General features: G+C 37.6%; 1 protein-coding gene across 3 annotated transcripts in view; it reads left to right on the forward strand.

Moving 5' to 3' along the window:
• NHSL1 (NHS like 1) overlaps positions 1-23,766 on the forward strand; it is a 119,953-nt gene that overhangs the window by 78,041 nt on the left and 18,146 nt on the right. For all 3 annotated transcript variants that reach the window (XM_031456428.2, XM_031456430.2, XM_031456432.2), the window contains exons 3-4: positions 6,160-6,287; positions 21,740-21,932. In XM_031456428.2, the coding sequence (XP_031312288.1) occupies positions 6,160-6,287; positions 21,740-21,932 (321 nt within the window). The remainder of the gene's footprint in view (positions 1-6,159; positions 6,288-21,739; positions 21,933-23,766) is intronic.

Genomic DNA, 23,766 nt, shown 5'->3' on the forward strand with positions numbered 1-23,766 from the left:
GTTGCTTGAAAGCTCAAACTGGGTTCTTTAGCTACATAATACCTGATGCAGTTGCTGAATTGAAACTGATTATTGATTTTCTTTTAAACATATTTATCGTCTCCTGGGTTCTTAGTCCTCTGGTACTGGGCAAAGATACATAACAGAACTGGCTTTTGACCCTGCTGTTGATAATCTGATGATAAAAACCTGGGATAGAAGTATGGGAACCTGGGTCTACCAGAAACTTAAACACTTGTGTTTCATAATCCAGAAGACAGGTACAATATCTGCTTTCCTTCAATTCCCACCGAGATATTTTAAACACAAGTCAAATCATGACAGCCAAGGGCTTTCAGTTTAGGAAATAATGTTTATTAAGTGTCAGGAGCAATGGCTTTAAAAATCAGTGATCTGAAAAAAGAGTTTTTTAGGCTGTGGTTCATCACAGGACATCCTCACTGAAGCAGTACATCATGACCATTAGTTATAATTGACTTTGGAACTGGAGTCCTCCCAATTGTTGTGCCCTTGAATTGTAGGACAAGGATTATGGAAGATTTAATACTGTTAAAAAGAAACCACATTCAGATTGGAAAATAGGGTGCATCTAAAATGCTGCACTGCTGTGAAACACCAGCATGGTGCGTTTGACCTGAAAGTTCCAAAGCCTTCCCAGCAACCCCCCCTGGTCTACACCACCACTCTCAGCACAACCCGAAAAATGACAAAGCAGCCTTCTTAGCTGGTCCCTCTGGCTTTTACTGCAACAGTGCTTGTTTTAAATGCTTCCTTTATCATTCCTTTCTCTTCTTACTTGACAGATAAGTGCTTTGCTTTGGGGCTGTAATATACGAGGAACGGAGAAAAGAGAATTCTCTTAGGGGCTGATGACTTCTTGCAACTATGATCCTACTTCTTTGGCAGTAGTTGCAACTATACCTCCTTACTCCTTTTTTCTTTGCTATTCTTTCATTAAAAACATCAGTTGAACCTTTGTACTCTGTGAGACACAGCAGAGGATCTGAGAAGTATGCGATACGTTTTATAATATTAAAGAGTTCAGCCTAGCGTAGAAGGTTGGAGTTACTAGAGACAGCTTTGTGGAGAAGAGGATTTGAAGTGAACCTCAGAGGAAGGATGCATGTTGGTTAAGCTGTCCTGAAGTAGCACGGTGAGTGGGGTTCCCTGCAAGCGTGGTGGCTGCCAGTGCTGGCCAGTAACCCCGGGCTGCCATCATCTGTAAGAGCATTGGGGAACTGGTGTTGGTAATATCCATTATATATTAAGATGTACAATTAGTATAAATTTAAGAATTTATTTTTTTTTAATGTAAGAATTTATAAAGTAATTTCCAGAAGGGATCAAAGGATTTTCTTTTCCATCTTAAAATGCTGAGTCTACTATATTTTTATTGCCTGCATGAGATGTGTAGTGTTTTTACCTACAGACCTGCTTTCCCTTTGAGGAAGAGTTAAGAGTCCATCTCTGACATTAATTTTAGTAGACCTTAAATACCAACATTCTTTGGAATGAACATTTACTTATTTCATTTTTGCACTCATAGTGTTTTTGTTGTTACTATGAAAACGTAAGTGTAGGAAAAATAACTATAATAGAACTTGTTTAACATCTTTTCTTTCTAGGAAGGGGCTTAAGGGTACTAAAGCCCAGAAATGAATGCACTGATTTGGTAGATAAAGGCTAGTGTTATTTTGTACATTGTTAAGTGTGGTACAGAGAGATATGGAGGAGGGCAGTTTCTCACCATAAGCCAGTTACTCACAGGAAAGGACACCCGCTTTGGGGCCAGAGCGTCTGGATTCTAATGTTGGCTCCACCATTTGGAGCAAGTTTCTTCTTGTGTCTCTAGGTTTTCATGTGTCGGATGTGGATAATTATTATCCCCATCTCTTAGGGACAGCGTGAAGAGTGGATGATTTACTGTGTGTAAAGTGCTTAGAACAGTGGCTTATTCATAGGGAGCCCTCCATCAAAGTTAATGTCATTGATATGCAGAGTTGCAACAGCTCTGCTGAGAGTTGTTATCACATCTCGCCTTTGGCCAAGGTGACCCTTGGTTACTCCTGGCAGAAGTTCTAAGAGCCAGTGTGAAGCACACCACATCCTCATCGCCCTGCTGTGTGATGGTTCAAGTCCAAGTTGGGGAGGAATTTCCCTCTGTCTGGTCCCAGCATGACTGTGAAGGAAAGAATCTTCTCGTTATACATTAAGCCACTGATATTTTGAAACTGTTTGTGACCACTGTATGTTCTAGCTCATTGTGACTGATTCAGTACATTTTGGAACAAAACAGAGAGTGGAAATTCATCAAGGATTTCTAGTAGGGCAAATTATTTTGACAATAACTCTGAATCTTCTTGCAGCAGACCGTCTCAACATATCTAAAAGATTAAAACAGAAAGTCTAAAGAATGGTTTAATATATGAAGATTTGGAGGCCAAAGCAGTATTAAATTCACAAGATGGTTAAATTGGTTAGATGACCATGTAGTTCTCTGACACTGGGTCTTTTTGGTTTTTTTTCTTTTGCTTCTATATTTAAAACTTTGGTCTCCCAAGACGTTTGCCCATTGTTCTTGCAGTAAAGAAAATAGTTTGACAAGAAAGGAAGGAGGAGGAAATTTGTAGCTGGGAAACCAGAGGATACAACAAACAGTGACACCTTTATCCAAGCAGTACTGTGGGAACAATAACATGGTTTTACTCTAAATTTCTGTTGCAAGAGGAGTGTGTGTTAAAGAAAGAGGTTCTATTACATTTAGTATCTCGTTTCCCGCCTGTGGTTGCTGGTGTAACCTGGCTTTAAGTTATGCTTTGCCTTGCTGTTACCGTCAGTTGAGTGTTTGAAAAGTCTTTGTTTATTGATGGCTGTACTCACTTACATCTCACTCTACAGACAATAAACTCAGTTTTTAATGAACAAAGCCATGGTTTTAGAAACCGAGAGTCGTTGCAACTTGACAAGAGGAAATTTTCCTAGATTTCCCCTCGAGTTGGAATGAGATAAATGACAATGGAACTTGATGAGTTTACTAGATTTCAGAAATTTGGTAAGAGTTTAAAAAAGTTGGTCATCTGCCATAAATTTATATGGCTTCATTTAATCTTAGGTCCAGCCTCATGTTTCGTTTGATAGGCTGTTTGTTATACTACTATTTGAACGTTTTTGTGACATGAACTTAATCATGGGCGAAAATGGCATTGTCTTTTACACTAGACATAAAAGGTGATACACATAAAAGGTGATAATTGCCAGCCTTTCATGCTTTTAGCATATGAATAATAATTTTGCAGTATTTTGGTCTTTTAAGATTTAACAGTTATCAAGTCATTTGGCTATTTTAATTTCTTTTTAATTAAAAAAATTTTAATTGAAGTATAGTTGATGCAATGTAGTTTCAGGTGTGCAACATACTGAATCAACATTTAAATATATTACAAAATGAACACAATAAGTCTAGTAACTGTCACCATACAAAATTATTACAGCATTATTGTCTATATCCCTTATGCTGTGTATTACATCTCTGTGACTTACTTATTTTATAACTGGAAGGTTGTATCTCTTAATCCCCTTCACCTGTTTTGCCCAACCCCCACCTCCCCCCCTCTGGCAACCATCCATTTGCTCTCTGTAACTATAAGTCTGTTTCTGGTCTGTTTTGTTTTTTGGATTCCACATGTAAGTGAAATCATACAGTATTTGTGTTTCTCTGTCTGACTTACTTCACTCAGCATAATATTCTCTAGGACTATCCGTGTTATTGCAAATGGCAAGATTTCATTCTTCTTCATGGCTGAGTAATATTCCTATGTGTGTATGAGTGTGTGAGCTATCTTCTCTATCCATTCATCTATTAGTGGGTAATTAGACTGCTTCCATATCTTGGTTATTATAAATAATGCCGTAGTGAACATTGGAGTGCATATATCTTTTAGAAGTGGTGTTTTTATTTTCTTCAGATAAATACTCAGAAGTGGAATTGCTGGATTGTATAATAGTTCTATTTTTAATTTTTTGAGGATCCTTCATACTGTTTTCCATAGTGGCTGCACCAACTTACATTCCCACCAACAATGCATGGGGGTTCCCTTTTCCTTACATCTTTGCCAGTACTTGTTATTTGTTGTCTTTTTGATGATAGCATTTTGGATGTTTTTAATATTATTGCCAAGAATATCAGAGCTAATACCACCTTTTTAGATGCTCTAGCTTAGCAGTCCCTTGCAGAGGAATCTTTTTCAAATGCAGTCTTACATGGTACCTGATACATAAAACACATTTTTTTAAATTATAAAATTTTATTATTTCAGACTTGTACTTATCATAGGGTCAGTTAATAAGAGGGAAAAATACTATTTTGAACAAGTAAAGGATTTAGTTTAAAAGGGCCTTGGCCTTCACTTTGTATTTTGTTTTGTTTGATAGCTGTTGGAAAGCACTGAATTACATGGTAAGTAGTTGCAGGTAGTAATAGTTTTTATTGGTTTGTTTTACAAGGTCCACCCTGAACCCTTAGGAGACTTCAGTTTTTTAGACCACGGAAAAATTAACTTAGCAGTACAAGTTAATGACATGTAAAACCATGAAGTTGAGTGTTATTTTTTTATGTTAGCTTTAAGATAAAGAAAATAAAATCAAATATTTACAGAATCCCAGAACTCTGCATAGAACACCATTTGAAAACTAGTCATCATGCTTTATGTAAAATATCTCTGTAGAATGAGAGTATAGGGTCTAGTTGTACCATTTATTTTTGTAGAGAAATTGTCAAATATTGAGAAAAATGTGAAAATACTTCTCACTGAAAAGGGTTAGTGTTAGTAAATTCTCATTTTAAAACATGTGCTCTGGAAGTTTCAGAAATTTTAATTTTTTATTTTACTGAATATTAAGAGCGGTTGCCAGCCCAGCCCACACATTAATTAGCCCATAAATAACTGAAGTAGTCATGTTTAGCTATCTTCTGATTACTTCTACATTTTTTAGTTAGTTTGGATTCTAAAAAATCCTCGTGACTATTTCCATGAGATTTTTAAAAAAATCTGATTTCTAGTTCTGGGTTGGAAACTTTCTCTCTCCACACCCACTGTGAGGTAGCAAAGGAGAGCGAGGATCTTTTTAATCCTCTAGTTGTAGAATTGTTATATCTCCACCAAAGCGACTGCTCCTCTCCTCTTTGAAGAAGCACAGATCCTAGTGTTAGGAGAGAACTCTGAGGATGTTCTACTTTAGTTCTGTGCCATTAGGTGCATGGTTTAGTAAAGCTGTACAAAGAGGAAACTTTCCCCAAACCAAACATGTTTCACCCTCCTTTAGCAAGCTGGATATTTAAAGGAACCCTGTGGCAAATTCTTTTGTAAGGCAGGTGCTCCTCTGGGGTGTCTGGGTAACAGGAAAGCTCCGTCCAGAGCCTTTAAATATCCATTAGAGCTCTTCTTGCTGCGCACCCCCCCACGGATAGGAGTTACCAGGACAGTGGCTCCTCCTTGAGGAGAACCCCTGGTCTCTGAGTGGCCAGTGGCCCCCGTGCCCCTGGGTTCCAGGGCCCGCTTCTTACCTTCCACTTGGCGGTGCCAGCCATTCCTCCGTGGACTGGAAGGCAGCTCAGACTGCCACCCGGCTTCGTGCTAAATTACACACAGTGATTATAGGCTGTTTGGCATCAAAGTTAAATTGAGAAGTAAAAACAAAATGAGAGCATTGTAATCCATGATTTCTCTTGACACTTTCAGCTGCTCAGTCTAGGAAACAAAGCTCGCATGAGAATTGCTGGTGTTTTTTTGATATGGAATTACATAATCAACTGTTAGGTGTCAGAAATTATAGTAAGAACCTAGGTTCAAATTCTGAGTCCACAACTTGCTTGCATAACATTACAAAGTAAATAATTTAATTGCGTTAAAGTTGCCTCAGAGGGTTGTTGTACGATGTAGAGGTGATCCCTTCAAAGTATATTAACATGGCATGTGTGTGGTAGCTGCTTTACTAATTCATAGCCCTTTTTTATCATTTATTATTATTAATTATTATTATTATTATTTTGGAATCTTATTATGCCTAGAGAAGTATTACTAGAAAAGATAAATAAAGAGGAGAAAGCAAATTCTGGTTCTTAATGCCCTCTGTCCCCTCCCTGTCCCGTACCCTCTGCAGAATGTGATAAGTTGCGGCGGGATGGCTACCGGAGTTCTCAGTACTACTCCCAGGGACCCACCTTTGCAGCCAGCTCCGGTCCACTCTGTGATGATTATCAAGACGAGGATGAAGAAACAGATCAAAAGGTAAGGCTTCTAAATTCAGCATGGGATCCTGGATTTGGATCCCAGAACAGAAAAAGGATATAAATTGGAATAATTGGTGAGATCAGCCTGAAGTCAGTTATTTAGTTAATAGTATTATCCTGCGTTAATTTCTTGGTTTTGGCAAATACATCGTGATTATGTAGTATGTCAACGTTAGGGAACACTGGGTGAAGGGTACACAAGGAAGTCTCAGTACTGTCTTTGCAATGTTTCTCTAAGTCTAAAATTATTCTAAAGAAAGTTAAGTTCGGGATCCAAAGAATTCACTAAAGGGATACAATCAATGTATTGATTTCAGTACAGTATTCAATCAGTTACATGAGCTATTAAACACTTTATTATAAAATAGGCTTTCTGGTAGATGATTTTACTAACTGTAGGCTAATGTTAAGTGTTCTGAGCATGTTTAAGGTAGGCTGGGCTAAGCTATGTTTGCTAGGTTAGTGTATTAAATGCATTTTCAACTTACAGCGTTTTCAACTTATGATGGATTTATCAGAGAAAACCTTATCGTAAGTTGAGAAAGAGCTATACAAAGGTCTTTTTATTACAATAGGAAAAGCAGCTATTTCAAAATTGATCTGGTCTATAATTCTAATAACCTACTCTTCTCTTATTGGCATGAGTGAGGAAAATTTCAGTGACAAAGTTTCTGAATTTAGTATGGAAGCTACCTTTGTACGTCCTGTGCTTTTGCTCCCACTTCCTACGGGTCCCTCACCTTACCTGGTGTTCAAGTACCTTCAGGTCAGAGTGAGGGTTATTCATTTGCACCCCACGCAGTGTTTAGTGCATGATAGGCTGCTTAGCTGGCTCGTTTGTTCTAGAATCATTTACTCAGCGATTACGACTAAGTAAATATTCACCACGAATCAGAAGTCTTTATTAATCTCTGTGACACTCGCCACCACTCACCACATCACAGTGATGTGCTGATGCTTCCTGGCTGTCCATCCAGAACAGTAATCGTGTGGACCCTGACATGTTCCTTTGGCCCTCCTCAGTGTGTTCAGAGCTACTTTAAACACAGAATTATAATTCATTTTTAAAACAAGTAGTTATTAAGCATCTCCTGTGTGCCAGGGACTATTCTAGGTGCTGACAATGTAACAATGAAGCAAGTAAAAGAAATCCTTGGCCTTGATGGTGCTTTGATTTGATGGTGAGACACTGAAAACAAATAAGCAATGATGCTGCATGAGTGACATGTGCTCAGGAGTAAAATAAAGCAGAACAAGAGGCCGCAATTTTAAATTAAAGGGGGTAGGCTTCCTGGGCAAAGAGGTGACTGGGATTAAAAGAGTGAGCCAGGCGGAAGTCTTGGAGAGGAACACCCCAGGAAGAATAAATGTTTAATGTATATAGCATGCATCTGATACTGCAAAATTCAAAAATTAATAAGATATCCCTACTTCCCTCAAGGAACTTATAGTTCTCTGGTACAGAGAATTCACCAGAATAAAAAGTTTTATATATATTATATGCTACAATAAGTGTTTGTCATATAGTAACATTTGAAAAAGAAATTCTGACTTGGGCAGTGAGGGAATGGGGGAGGGGTTGGCAAAGGACATGGTGTATAAGAAGAATAGTTGTAGGACTATTGCAACAGGCAGGATGTACTAAGGACCAAGAGATCCAAAGAGTGGATGTGTGCATGGTGAGGAACGGAGGGGAGACAGGAGATAAAGTTAAGAGATGGTGGTATGCTCAGAGTCAGGAGACAGATTTTGTCTCAGCTCTGCCATGAGCTGTGTTTCTTTGGATGCATCACTTGGGCCTTCAAGGCATTACTTTCTTTATCTGTAAAGTGGGGACTGGAATAAGGTTGTTCTCTGAGATCTTTTTGGACAGCCTGTTCATTCATTCATTTACTCAGTAAATGTTTACCCAGCATGTCCGCTATGTCAAGCATTGTTGTAGGTTCTCAGGACCCATCGAGTGAAAAAGATAAAGTCCATGCCATCAGAGGGGAACGCTAAACAAACAAGTAAAATACAATATCAAGTGGTGATGAGTGTTATGAAGAAAAGTAAAGCAATGATGAGGAGACTTTTAGAGTGACAAGGCTGCTGTTTTAGATTGATTGTGCAAGAAGGGCTGTCAGATGGTCATCAGAGCCACCTCAGAATGGACTGTAGGGATGCTGCAGGTGAGCATCTGTGGAAAGAGCTTTCTAAGGAAAGAAAAGTGCAGAGGCCTGGGGAGAGTAATACGTTATCCTGTAGGGGGACTAGCCAGAGACCAGAGTGCGGGCAGTGAGCAAGGAGAGGGAGGTAATAATGACTGTAGGAGATAACCAAGGACCAGATCACATAGGACCTAGTTGGCCATGGTAAGGACTTTGGATTTGTTATTCCTTGGTGAGATGGGGAGGCAGGGGAGGAAATGAGGAAGAAAGTAGCATGATCTGATTCAATGCCATTGGTGTGGGCACTGTATGGAGATAAAACCATAGAGAGTTGAAGCTGGAGGCAGAAAGGCAAGTCAATAGGCTAGTGCAGTAATGCCGGCAGGAGATAGGTGATGGGGACTGGGACCAGGAGGGCAGTGGTGGAGATTCTAGGTTTATTTTGAAAGTGGATCTGACAGAATTTGCTGAAGTTTGAGAAAAAGGAGAGTCAAGGGGGACTCCCTTTACTATCTTTCCAGCTTAATCCCTCTAGAATCCCATTACAAAAATTACTTGACCCCGTGAGGAATTCTAAGCTGTTGGCCCTACCCTTTTCATGTGATGTCATCCTTTCCCAGTTTATGTTACCAGGGCCACCATTATATTCACTTCTTTGCACACACATTCACCTCTGCTGACCCCTCACTCCTGCCAGTTTTCCACAGAAATCCTAGCCCCTAGTTTGATCCAGCTCTCCCCCTGGTCTGCACTAAAGCCTCATTAGCTAAACAAGGCTGGAGAAAAACACCAGGTTATATTAGCCAGTCTCACTATAAATGTAGGACCTCCAACATCCAGGGCTGCCCAGCAATCCTGCCACATTAACTCATAACTTCACTCTTCCCCTCTCCCAGCTTCACACCTTCTCAAATCTCCAAACACCATTTTCTCTACTTCACTCTCAGTTACTGTCCTTGAAAATAACAACGACAATCAAAAGACTTGTCCTTTCATACCCAAGCCCATCAGATTGCTTGCGTCTCTTCTGACATCTGCTCACCCTTTCCTGCCATCACTGTGGGTGGACAGTCCTGGCTTCTTTTGTGCCCTGCTGCCTCCCAGATGCCTAGATCGGGGCCTGGCACTCAGTATTTTCCCAGCAGAATGAATAATGCCAGCCTCTCAAGGACTTCTTAACTGCCACTTCCCCCTCCCTCTTTTGCCGACTCCATTTTCTCTCTTTATTGCATCATAACCATCATTAGCCAAACATGCTGTATTTTCTTTCATCTTGAAGAAACCCTCCTTTGACCTTTTATCCTCTTCCAAATTCGGCTACATTTTCTAGTTTTTGTTTATAATATAACTTCCCAAAGAACTATGTAGATTGCTTTTCCTTACAATGTCCTTTGAACCCCCTCCATACAAACTTGTACCCCCAGCATGCTACTCAAACTACTTGTGTTAAGTCCATCCATCCCCTCTCCCTTGCCAGATCTAACAGTTAATCTCAGGCCTCATCTTACTTACTCAGGCTCTCAGCAGCACTTGACATAGTTTATTATTCTTTTCTTCTTAGCATACTTTCTTTCTGTGACTTTCATGACACCACGCAGTCCTGATTTTCCTTCTTCCTCATTAGCCATTGCTTCTCAGTCATTTTTTGGACGTTCTTCTCCCAAATGTTAGTGTAACCGCAGGGCTCAGACCTGATACTTCTGCTGCTCAGCAAGAGATTCCCTCTTTGGACGATTTCATTGAATTCCATGGTTTTAAATTCCATGTATTGAAATTTTCTAAATGCATACCTCTAGTTCAGATCCAGGCATTTATCTGCTTACTAACCATCTCTACGTACTGTCTTACAGCTATCTCAAACTTATCCAAATCCAAATTTGTGATTCTCGCATCCCTCTTCCCCCCAAAATACCTGGTTCTTTTATGCTTTTCCCCACCTTGGTAAATCACAACTCCATTCTACCAGTTGCTTAAGTCAAAACCATTGATCACATTCCTGATTCTTTTTCGTTTTCTCACATCTTCAGCAAATTCTGTAGGATTACCAATTATTGAACCAGCTTTAAAACCTCAATGCAGGCGTTATGTAATGATTAAGTCCCATGTATATCCCTGAGATGGTGGCTGTGGCATGTTGGAGGTGAGGACCAGAGCAGGTGTTAGATGAAACAGCTCAGGGGGTATTAAGTTCACCAAGAGTGATAACTGGAGTAGTGGGGGAGGAAGGTTGAGGTAAGATTACAGAGGGGCAGTACCAAGTGAGAGTTAGCTTTTGTTGTGTAGCTAATTAATAGGAAATCACTAACATTTTTTAAGCAGAAGATTTAATGATTAGGAATAAAAATTATATATCATCTTCTGTTTAGATGGAGGATATATAGCTAATGTTGAAACTGCCTTTCTAATTTATTTAAAGTGTCAAGTCTGACTCTAGGACTTCTAGAGAGGGAATATTTAACAGAATGATTTCCATGTAAAAAAAACAAAGAGAAGTTTTATCAAATACTGCATCAAATGGTCCCTAAAAATGGTAATTATGTGAGGTGATGAAGGTATTGATTCACCTTATTGTAGTAACTGTTTCACAATACATACATCTATCAAGTTAGCACATTGTATACCTTAAACGTACACAATGTTATATGTCAATTATATCTCAAAGCTGGAGAAAAATGAATGCGTAAAAGAAAAAAAAAAGTTGAACCAAATTGAAAAAGAACTCCAAGCCCAGATGGTTTCACAAAGAGGGTTTTACTAAAGATTTTAAAGAGTAGGTTATCCAATGCTTGAAACTATCCCGGAGCAAAGAAAAAGAAGGAAAAGTTAGGATTTTTAAAAATAATAAATTAGTTTAACACTGATGCTAAAACCTGACTGCACAAAGCAGAAGATGAACTGGCCAATCTCACTCATGAATATAGGCATTAGAAATTATAAATAACTTATTAGCAAATATAATCTAGTATCTCATTACAAGGTGAATATTTCAAAATCAACCTGAATTTATTTCAGTAGTAAAGTAAGGATATTCAGTATTAGGTAATTCAGTCATACATTAATTGTACTAATTGGTTTGAGGAGAAAAATCGTATCAAAACCATAGATACTGACAAGGTATTTGATACAATTTAACAACCATTCTTGATCAGAACACTCAATAATATGGGAACAAGTGGATACTCATAACTTAACGAAATGTATCTGCCTTGTCATCAAGTCCAACATAATTTTTAATGGACTGTTCTCTTTACAATGAGGCATAAGATGGACATTCACAGTCACTGTTACTACATTTTATGAGAAGAACTAGCCAGCACAATTAGAAAAGCTGTAGAATAAAAAAATTCAAAATAGGAAAGACTGAGATTATGTTATCATTCATCTGTGCTAAGTTTGTATTCTTGGTGAATCCAGTAAAATCAAAGTTTAAAACAGCTATCAATAACAGAATTTAATGACAGAATAGTGTATATATATATATATATATATATATATATATATATGGCATAAAATTAATGTATAGAAATCAATAACTTTCATATCTACAAAGGCAAGTTAGAAGATATAATAGAAAAAATCTATTTTTCTTTTCTTCTTTTATTGAAGTATAGTTGATTTACATTGTTGTGTTAGTTTCTGGTGTACAGCAAAGTGATTCAGTTTGAGATACACACACATGCACACACACACACATATACTTTTTCATATTCTTTTCCATTACGGTTTATTATAAGGTATTGAATATAGTTCTCTGTGCTATACAGTAGGATGTTGTTTATTTTATATATGGTAGTTTGTATCTGCTAGTCCCAAACTCCTAATTTATCCCTCTTCCACCCCCTTTCCCCTTTGGTAATCATAAGTTTGTTTTCAACGTCTATGAGTCTGTTTCTGTTTTGTAAATAAGCTCATTTTTATCACATTTTAGATTCCATGTGTGATATCATATGATATTTGTCTTCCTCTTTCTGACTTACTTCACTTAGTATAATAATCTCTAGGTCCAACCATGTTGCTGCAAATGGCATTATTTTATTCTTTTTATGGCTGACTAGTATTCCATTGTGTGTGTGTGTGTGTGTATATATATATCTATATATACACACATCACAATTTATTTATCCATTCAGATGTCAATGCCATTTAGGTTGCTTCCATGTCTTGGCTATTGTAAATAGTGCTGCTATGAACATTGGAGTGCATGTACCTTTTCAAATTAGAGTTTTCTCTAGATATGTGCCCAGGAGTGGGATTGCTAGATCATGTGGTAACTCTATTTTTAGTTTTTAAAGGAATCTCCATACTGTTTTCCATAGTGGCTGTACCAATTTACATAGAAAAAAAAATCTTTTTAAAATAGATATAGCAGACAAAGTAACTAGAGGTACATTTAATAAGAAAAATACAAGATCTATATGAAAAAACTTTAAAATACTGTTGAAGAATAGAACTAAGATTTGAATAAATGAAAAGACATACCATGCTCTTAGATTAGAGGCCTCAGTATCAAAAATCTGTAAGTTCTGCCCAAGTTAATTTTAAAAAATAACATAACACCAAAAAATGTTACGTAGTATTATTCTGTTTTAGTTTGGTGTTATCTGGGTGGATGGGAAGAGGAGGGAGAGGACTGGAGATGCTGAGTCTAAGGTTCCTGCCTGGGAAAGCTGTAAAATACAAGAGGAATGAGGAAGGAGAACCAGTGACCAGGTATTAAAACATGAAGAGTCAGAAATCACTCCAGTGTGGCACCTGACTGTACAGACCAGTAGGACAGGATGTTAAAAACAGAATACAAAGTCCAGGAATAGATCTAACTCTTCAGGGATTTAGCGCATGATCAAGATAGCATTTCAGATCAGATGGGAATTCATTAACTGTACATGGGGCTCCAGGCTGACAGTTTATGGTCTCCATATTAAGATCAAGACCCCTACCTGCATTCACTTAAACGTCACTCTAACAGTTGGGGTCATTTTAAATACGGAGTATATAGAGGTCAAATAAGAGGGGAAATTCTGCTAGGAAGACTCCTTACTTTGTATTTCCAGTGGAGGAAGGGCTATGGTGAGGAGCACAGTGAACTGTGTAGAAGGGACAGGTAAGTTAACAAATGCTTAGGAACAAATGCTTGGACATCAAAAGAGCTATTTAGGAAGAAAACACCTAGTTGCATTCAGCAAATATTAAGCATCTATTTTGCGCTTAGGATAAAAGCTTTCCTAAAATGAGAGTTGCTAATAAGGCAAAGGCTAAGGACATATAAATTAGAACAGAGAACCTAGGGGATGTCTTTTCTAGTTATTTATTCTGGCTAAGCATTCCAGAATAATTTTCCTGATGCAAAACATTTCCCAAGTAGGACTTGTGCTTATGGTATAAGGAAAGGTGTTTTGCTAGTGATGTCCACATATATCTTTCAAAGTAGTGATATGGTGTAGCAAGAAAAAAAAATACTTGAAATATTTCCAACTATATATGTCATGTATATCATCTAAATATTAAACATGCTGCATGAAAATGCTGCTGCAAAGGGATCCAGAAATCTCAGAAAATACCTTTCTATTCAACTGCGAAAACAAAGAATAAGTCATCGCTTTGGTATTGTTCCGGTCTTGACATTTCTTTGTTCTTTCAGCTTTCAGTGTGTACCAGGGACTACCAAAGGGGTTATTCAGGTATTTGAAGGAAATTCAGTTATAGATGACAAAATACTTCCTGTGAGTTGAGAGGCCATCTCTTCAGCTGCCATTGTTCGAGGTTACGTTTGATGATCTGTTCACTGAATTGGGGAAACATTCACAGAGGCCCCACTGTCTCAACAGAAAGGATGTCAGTCATGAGTTACTCAATCTCTTGCGTAAAATTCACCCCCAAACAGGTAAATTAGACGAGATTATGGCAATAAACGGTCGGCTTTAACGATATTGATAGAAACTGAAATTTTCTTTTCTAGTTTCTGTTTTCCTTTGAACTGGCATATTGGGTTCTGTTTTAGTCTTCCCTGATAAGAGATATTTAAATCGAAGGAGGACTTTTAACATGACAGAAGGACAGTAGCCTTCCTCTAGAATTACAGGTGTAGGAGGCTTGTAGAACGTGATGTTTGAGAGCACCGGTCTGGGGCAGCCTTTCCACCTGTCAAGCTGGTGGCCTTGGGTAAATTGCTTCCCTCTGTGAGCTTCAGTTTCCTCAACTATAAAGAATTATAAACCACATGCTCTGGCCTGGCTCAAGACAGTCCTGGTTTACAGCCGCTATCCTGTGTAATTATTTAAAGCACCCCTTTCACTGTCAGAGGTGCTCCTGTTTTGATAATAAATTGCATGATTACCTTACCCACCTTGAGGATGGTTGTGAGGCTGAAGTGAAGTGATATTTGTAACATTCTTAGTGTGCTGCCTGGAGTATAGCGGAGGCTCAAATGATGATGACTAGTGTTTTTTTAAACTGCTTGGTTTTTCAAACCAGGCTTCAAAGAAGTTAACTCAATGCAGTGTCTGGTTTTATGAAAATTTAGCCACTCTTCCAATCATTCTAGGTCTTTTATTCCACCCACATAGAATTTCCTGCCTAAGGCAATGAATTTGAGAGGTTTCAGCAATTACTAAAATTTTTCTAATTGTTATGTCTTCATAGATTATCTACGTGTAGAACTACCAGTGGTCATACTGATACTAATTTTATAATAATAGTAAAACACTTTAGGACTTTCTCACAAATTATGTCTCATTCTCACAAGGATTCCCATGAAATACATATTGTAATAATTATTACTATCATTCTAACGATCTGGAAACTGAGACTCGGATACATGAAATTACTTTCCCAAGATCACAGAGCCAGAATGCACCAGGGAGGACATGAACACAGAACTTCTCACCTTCTAGTTCATTTATTTTCATTGCACCATATTGGTGAAATAAAAGGGCAAGATTGCTAAATTACCCAAATTCCTTCACAGGATGCCTGCTGTTGCCATTTTTCATTCTGACTTTGACTTACCTGGTATTCATTCATTCATGCTATTTTTAAAAAAAAAAGCCATATAAGTCCTGCTTAGTCTCAGTATCAGACAGAGCCCCTGGCCTAGGGTAGCTTTCAGTCTAGAAAACATTTATGATGACTCATAAATGACCCAGTCATTTCTTACTGGGTCTCTCCAGGTGAGTAATTTCAGGACACAGTGGAAACACACAGAAGTTAGTAGTGGCTCCCTGTGCTCGCTGCTCTGTGATTTGTGGTGCTTGTTACTCTACTCTTGCAGGCAAGGTGAGAAGATTGGGGTCTTGTCATTTCCAGGCCTTTGTGCATTCAGACAGTGAGGGTGGCTCTAGTAACTTGTTACAGTTTCTCTTGTTGTATACATCCCGTGACACTGAAAGAGCCTGTCTTCCCGCCTGCCTTCCCTTCTAGGTGGAGAGATAGCATCCCACTATGTTGATCTCTGTAGTCCCAGCATGGTGCCAACCACCCGGCACCTGGAAAAGCTCAGGGGCCAGAGGCTGGGCTCAGTGCTCTCTGTGAGTCGCTTGGATTGTGCCCAGGTCACAGGTGTATCTTGGAGAGATTATATCACTTGCTTAAGATCACATGGCTTTTAAATCCTGAAACTGAGCTTGCTGTCTCTTTTTCAAAAGAGCATTATGAGGTATAATTTACATTAAGTAAACTACACATATTTAAAGTTTTGACATACAAGTAGATAGACATGGGACCATCACCACAATCAAGAAAAATGGTGAACACACCCATCACCACAAAAAGTGAGCTAGGATTTAAATCCAGATCTGCGATTCCAGCGCCCCAGTTTTCTCTCCAACAGTGAGTGTATGGGGAATTGAGCCTTAGCTACAGCGCCTTCCTCCTACCCAGTCTCTTAGGGGAGTTTTGAATTGTTGAGATCATAGAAAGAACATCTTTTTCAACCCATCATCCATCAATAAAAAAGTGGATAAATGAATGTATTGGAATGGAATGTATGCTTCAGTGAAACGGATTAATTATAGGCTCACACAACAACATGGATGTGTCTTAGAAACATAACGGTAAGTAAATAACACTAGAAAGAGAATAGTAGCATTTTTATAAAGACAAAGCAAGTTAAATATGTAATTTAGACATATTTATACACACATATAACAAAAAGTAAGGGAATTATTAACATGAAATTCAGGAGAGTGGTTACCTCAGGGGAAGCAGGGAAGAGTATGGAGGGAGATGCAATTATTGGTAATCTTTTAAGTCGTGGGTTGAGTAGTGGGTTCTTAAATATTCATTATGTTATGTTATGTACTTTGTATATATGATTTATTGTAATAAAAATATCATTAAAAATAAGAAATTACATAATCACTTTGAACATTTATGTTCACTTCATATGTGATCATTTACGTCCAAAATATTTTAAAATTCAATGTGTGGTAAGAAAGTTTAGAGCCCTTGATGAAGAGGCTAGGTTGTTGGTAATACACTGAATAGGAGAGAAGGAAAAGGTGAAATTATTGAACAATGTGGATGTAAAAACCACCACCCCTAGTTCTTGTGGTGGTGGTTGGGTTCAGAGAGAAAAAAGGATTAAGGAGAGAACAGAATTAAGTCAGTATCTCTCTTGTCTAAGTATAATAAAGGTAGAAGGAGTGTATAGTCAGAAAAGACTGCAAAAGTTTTGGAACCTTATGAAACTTATCTAGAATCTTTAAAAAACAAGAGTCAACCCATGAGAGTCTTAATTCTTGAGAGAAAAACACCACAGACTAAGTAAGTGTCCTGTAAAAAGCACTGGAATGTATGGGGATTTCCTTGTGAATGGTGCTCTATATAGTTTCACCTGTTCTGTATCTATTTTTATGTAATAATTGGTAAATGAATGCCAAGTTTAGCTCTGGCTGTAATTAGGTTTTCTAATTTTTTAAAGCATAGCAAATTTTAAAAAACAGCCTGAGCAAATGTATTTCACAGTTAAACCCACTCTTTGGTAACTTGGCTGTCTGCCAAAGAGACCATGTTTCAGGCCCCGCAGTCCATCTGGTGGGAGCTTGTCTGATTTCCAGACAGGACCTAGTAGTGTCTGAAATGCAGGTCTTCTAGCATCCAAAATCCACAAGACAACTGCTGGTGTGGCAGGTGATCTCTCTTTCTACATTAAGTGATTTGACACAAGGAATCGTGGTCTCTTAAGTCGCATTTGTGACTGTCCATTCCTTCCAGGACAAGCATATGGGGTGTTAATGAACACTCTTGACCAGTTTACAGGTTTAAAAACTACACTGAAGTTCTGAAAGCAAGGCAACTTTAAACTCAATATTTGAAAAAAATAATTCACCCTATATTAAGAGATCCATTAACATAATACTATTTAAGTTAGGGTTAGCTTGAGTTGCTCAAAATGTCCAGCTGGTAAATGACAGAACCAGGATGCTGACACTTCTTGTTTTTTCACTCCAGAGTATACTGTTCCATCCACTACACCACACTGATGACTTTATTGTAGATTTTCTAAAGGTTTTGCTCTTACTTAGAGATATAAATGGAGATTTTGTTTTCAGATTGGAAAACTTAGTAACTTATTGAAGATATTGCCAAGTTGTTATTTTATACCATTTAACAGCAGAAGCTTTGGGGTCAGCTGTGGGTTCTAATCCCAGTTGCCCACTTGTGAACTTTCCGAAAGTAAAGTTGCTTTACTCCATTTCCTTATTCATAAAATGAAGCTAATGTGAAGATTAAATGAGGTACCAATTCCTATAAAGCTTGTGACCCAGGGCAAGGCACTGAGCAATCAGTTACTAAATGGTGACCCCTTTTTAGCTAAAATTATGAAATAGCTCTCTATGTAGTTCTCATTTAAAGCCTCCTGGAACTTACATTCTCATGGGAGAGAAAACAAGATAAATAACTAAAATATATATACTAGTTATATGTACTAAATAGGAAAAAGAAAGTAGAGAAGGGAATATAAAATATTGGGGAGGAGTTGAAATTTTAGGTAGGGTGAACAGGTGAGGCCTCAACAAGAGGACTCTTGACTAAACACCTGAAGAATAAGAAAGTGCTATCTGTGACGATGTCTAAGGGAAGAGCATTTCAGGTGGTGGGAGCAGCAAGTGCAAAGGCCCTGAGGCAGGAGTGTGCATGGTTTGTGCAAGGGACTGGATGGAGAATGGTGTGGCTGGAGTAGAATAAATAAGGAATAGAATGATAGGTGATGAGGTCAGAGATAGCAGTGGACATTCATAGGTCATGTAGGGTCTTGTAAGTCATGGTAAGGGTGCAGAGGAGTAACATGATCTGACTTATATTTTAAAAGAATCCCTCTGGCTTCTTTGTTGAACAGTAGACTATTAATGGAGGGAGGGAAGGGTAGACAACAAGGTCAGAAGCATGGAGACCAGTTAAGAGGCTAACATAAAAATCCAGAGCATTGGAGTATCCATCTTAATGGAGTAATTTTGATATGTTCTGCCACTGAGATGCATGAGGTTATTCCCTCTGCCCTGGCTGTATTTATAAATACTGAGAGGGATGGGAGTCAGATCATTCTGGAAGTCATACCATCCTGTACTTTAAAACAAAATTTTAGCAGATTGTGGCACTGTATAACAGTCCCATTTGTGTATAACTTTATCTGTGCCCTGCTTGTCTGAGAAATTGTCTTGCAAATAAAGGGAGCACTTTATAAAATAGATTACCATTGTCAGTTGTCATACTGGAGCAATCCCTGGTGATTGTCCCGTGGCAACAAGGCTAAGCTGAAGCACTGTTTCATTATGACAGTTATCGATTCTGACACTCCCAGTTAACTAGAAGCTAAGTAGGTTACAAGGGCTGATGAGCACCACTGAGATGGATACAGACCATAGAACAGTGCTTTGTCGTCTCCCTCTGCAGACGTCACACGGAAAAGGGAACCCTCCCTGAGGGTGTCGCCCTGCTATTTATTCTCCATCAAGCTGAAGCTTTACTTTTCTTTTAAACTTTTTTGGTTAGGAATTGCTTCGTATGGCCTTTGAAATTTGTGCTACATTTCAAGATTGCCTGAAAAATTATTTCTATGTGTATACATCGGGAATTAGGGTAACCTACTAACTTACTAGGCTGAGATTCAACTTCAGGCATGTGACCTTGACACATACTGTCATGAAATTCTCAAATAAAATAAATTTTAATTTGTGTGTGTGTGTATCTTCAGCATGAGGGTAGATAATATGTATTATAAATCAAGTCTCATGCAAGTGTTACAACTGCAGAAAGGGTGGAAATAATTGATTTACATCAGTATGGCTTAGCAGCTGTTGCTGACTCAAAAATTCCTTTGCTTGTCCTTCAGGGATCTATAGGGATTGTGACCACTTTAACCAGTGTCAGATCAAACATGAATGGATACAATGCAATTTAGGATCATAATAGGATGTCAGTAGCATATGCTTCTTCTGAATTGAGTCTATTTATTTGTCAGTTTAATTACAAACATTTCACATTTTCCTTAGGTGGCAGTGAAACTAGATTACCATTTTACACATTTTATGTACTAATAATATAAAGTCTAAAATATTGAGATGTCTAGTTATATGATTTATTTTATGTTTTTATTTCTGCAATGCTTCTATTTTTGTTAATCTTCTTGCAATAAAAGAAAAAAAATGGGTACTTGGCAATTCACAATTCTGTTTTCCTGAAGTCGCATTTTATGTGATCAACACTTTCACATCGGTGACGTTTAATAGTTGTAGACATTTTGACAACTGTCATCTCATTAAGTTCAAGAGTAGGATGTGGAAGGTAGGGAGTATAGCCCTATTTTACAGCCAAGGAAACACCAATGTTTAGGAATAGCTCCAAGGTCATGAAACTGTCAAGTATATAGTGAATAGACTCAGGCCTTTGGACTGAGCTTCAGACCCTATCCCCACACCAAAACCATTTTCATTAGCTCTTGTATAGTCATTTAAAAAATATTGTTTTTTATTTTGGTGGAGTGCTAGTAGTTGTACAATAAATGCAGATATTTTGCAGGAAGGTTAATTCAATAGCAGTAAATAGTGATGAAAGTGTTTGAGATATCTTACTGGTGCATTTCTGTAGATGTCTTACTAATGTCCTTTTAGAAACTTGCATTAAATCCAGGAAGACATTGACACCTGTTTTTTAGCAATAGATAAATCTTCACAAGCATAATGTTGAATGAAAGAAGTAAAAGAAAATACAGTATGATGCCCCTTAGAGGAAATCCAAATACAGACAAATGAAGTTGTGATGTTAGAAGTCAGGGCAGCAGTTACCCTTTTGAGGGGTGTGTGGTTGGGGGTTGTTGAACTAACCTGGGTGCTAGTTACACAGGTACCCTCTTCAGAAGGTTTATCGACTTTTCATTCTCAAGTTAAACTTGTCTTAAACACCTTAGGTGGTAGTTTAAATGCTTTTGACTTGAGCAATTCCTCTCTGTTTATTATAAACTGTCATTTCCCAACAAAAGTCATTTAGCCTTTTTTGTTGTTTTTCCTGAAACCAGTGCATTTCTTTTGATTTCTTGGAGTTTTCCTCATCATAGAACCAGCTGCCGTAAAGCCATGGTGAAGTTCATCATAAAATGCTTGCCCAAACAACCTTCTTCCTTGCGCTGTTTAAGATGGTATGGGAAGAAAAGAATTGAAGAGGGCTCCCCAGTTAGGATGTTAATCTGTATCAAAACAGACACTGCTAGAAATGTTTTCATGGGATTCTGATAAGGCTTGGAGCAGCGCTTCAGTCAGCTTCTCATAATTTAACAATTTCACACTGATTTTTTTTCCATATAAATGGTTTCAGAAGAGCACAAATAGTTGAACAACAATAGCTCTGTCATTTTCAAAATGTTCCTTGAGGTCAGAGCCTAAAGGAAAGGAGATTGAAGCTGGAAATTACTTTGAGCGAAACTAAATCTTAATAAAAATAGAAACTGATGGCCAAACCCATGGTGTTTCTCTGGGTGTCTAATGTTAAACTAAATCCATAAGCTTCCTGATCATAGTAAATATAGAAAAAGGAAGAAGAACTTAAAAGATTTTTGTGGGTCAGCAAAACCTTTAGCAGTCCTCATGGCTCAGAGACTAAGGCCTCTGTGAATCACATATATTACGGGTCACACTCAAGATGATGAGCAGTTAGTTCTCTTGCAAACCATTGCTTCTGTTCCTAAATGTGATCAATTTTTTTTAAACTTGCTTCAAATCATTTTAATTTAAAAAAACCGAAACATATTTTTAAATGTTTCTGCCAGCATTTACACACTATGACTTTCTCTTACTTTTTTCCCCTGCAGTGTTCTGTCTCTTCGTCGGAAGAGGAAAGACTTATTTCCACCAGGAGACCTAAAACGCCAACCTCAAGTGACTTCTCTGACCTTAATACTCAAACCAACTGGACCAAGTCACTTCCCTTGCCAACACCAGAAGAGAAGATGCGACAGCAGGCCCAAACAGTCCAGGCTGATGTGGTTCCTATTAATATAACCGGTATGCTTTGCTCTGCAGACAGGTTCAAAATGTCCTGGGAGAGTGACTGTGGTTTTTTGTTATGTGCTCTTAGCATGTCGTTTATACATCAGAGGGAAATAGCTGTGGTCTGACTTCCTGTTCTTTGCTTAATGAAGAGAATACTGAAACATATATATGTGTGTGTGTGCATGTCAAATAGCTGTTGCTTTTAGATTAGAAGACTGCATCACCAAAGGGTGATGTCAGTGGTCCAGCTATTCATCAAAAGTGTCTCTTTTTTAATTGAATTGCCTTTTTGAAATATTTTGGCTGTATGGGAACATTCTCTAGATGTGATCTTGGATAAGAAAATATTAGGTTTTCCTTCTAAAAGTCTATTTTAACTCATATTTATAGAAGAGAAGAAGTAACAGTTTTGTGATATTTCTGAATGATAGATTTTCTTACCTTCTTGTTTTCTCAAGTAGAAAAGGGGAGAAATTACTGGAAATAAAAATACCAAGTGAATTAATAATAACTATATCTTTTTAAAAATGTGATAGGGCAGTAAAATTACATCTTAATCTCCATAAATTGAATTCTGCAAGTATCAAATAATAGTCCGTTCCTTCTGAGTATAAAAATTTTAGAACATGTTACATTAAGCTGGAATATGATTACTAATTGCCCAATGTGAAACTCAGGTTCTTTCAGAATATTATATTCAGAATATTATATTTATGATAATTAAAGCTCAAAGACAGTATTTCACAAACTTAGAAGAGCTGTTGAGAGAGCAAAAATGTTCTGCTTCCATAGCCTGCAGAGAAGATAGGTCAGTGGTTCAGGGAGTGTACAAAATGCAAAATAGATGTGTAGAGAGTTAATAGCTTCTGCCATTAGACTGTGTGTTCAAGAGAAATAGATGATGATAGTTATGACTGATAATCAGCCCATACAAAGCATGGCCTATAGGGCTGAAACCAAAAAAAACCAAAAAATCAGGTGATCAGTAAAAATAAGTTTTCATAAAAAATTAGGATGAAAACCCACAGCACCTTTGCTATGTTTCTTAGGCTATTGCTCTTGGCTGCTGTTTAGAAAGCTTTCTGCCATGGCACTGGGAAACTTGTAAGGGACTAAAAACATTTGCGTAGTTATTGAAGACTTTTTAAAAACCTTACAGGATATTTGAAAATTACACTTAAAACTCTATTTTGAATTCCTGAAGAAGTTTAATAAGTATGTACATGAATTATTTTAAATTCCATGTACATTTCCCCCACATTTCTGATAATTAAGCCTTAAAGAAATAGCATGGCATTTTATTCTATTTTCTTTGCAAATAACACTGTTGATTTTTCTGAATGTGATTCTCATGTTTTTTTTAAAGATTCTTTTTCTAAGTAGCTATGTTACAGAATAAAGTTTAAGACTTAATGCTCAGTGAACTACAGGGGTGCATATTTTCTGCAAGAAAATGCATTAGATGACTTGATTGATTAAATGCAGTAGAAATGTAATTACATTATATATGATTAAATGCCTCTGAAATAATATTGTAAGATAAGAAGATCATGCTATGAAATGTGACAGTCTTTAATGGAATTAGGGTAAAATGCCTTATCATGAGATTAGGCAATTTGAAGCAGAGTAACTAGAGCTTTAGGAATAAAGAATAATTTGCAGTGAAATTCATTGTCACAACAGCAGACAGCGTCAGTCTCTTCAAGCTTCATTCTCTCCTGTTTGATGACTAAGTGGATATGAATTACATGGAGTTTAAAAGGAGATCTTGAAAATGCCACACAGAGAGGGTGAATGACAATAAAGAAATGAGCAATATAAGTTATGACAAAGTGCAATTTACTTT

This window comes from Camelus dromedarius, chromosome 6 (genome assembly GCF_036321535.1).
Source record: "Camelus dromedarius isolate mCamDro1 chromosome 6, mCamDro1.pat, whole genome shotgun sequence".
NCBI classification, from domain to species: domain Eukaryota; kingdom Metazoa; phylum Chordata; class Mammalia; order Artiodactyla; family Camelidae; genus Camelus; species Camelus dromedarius.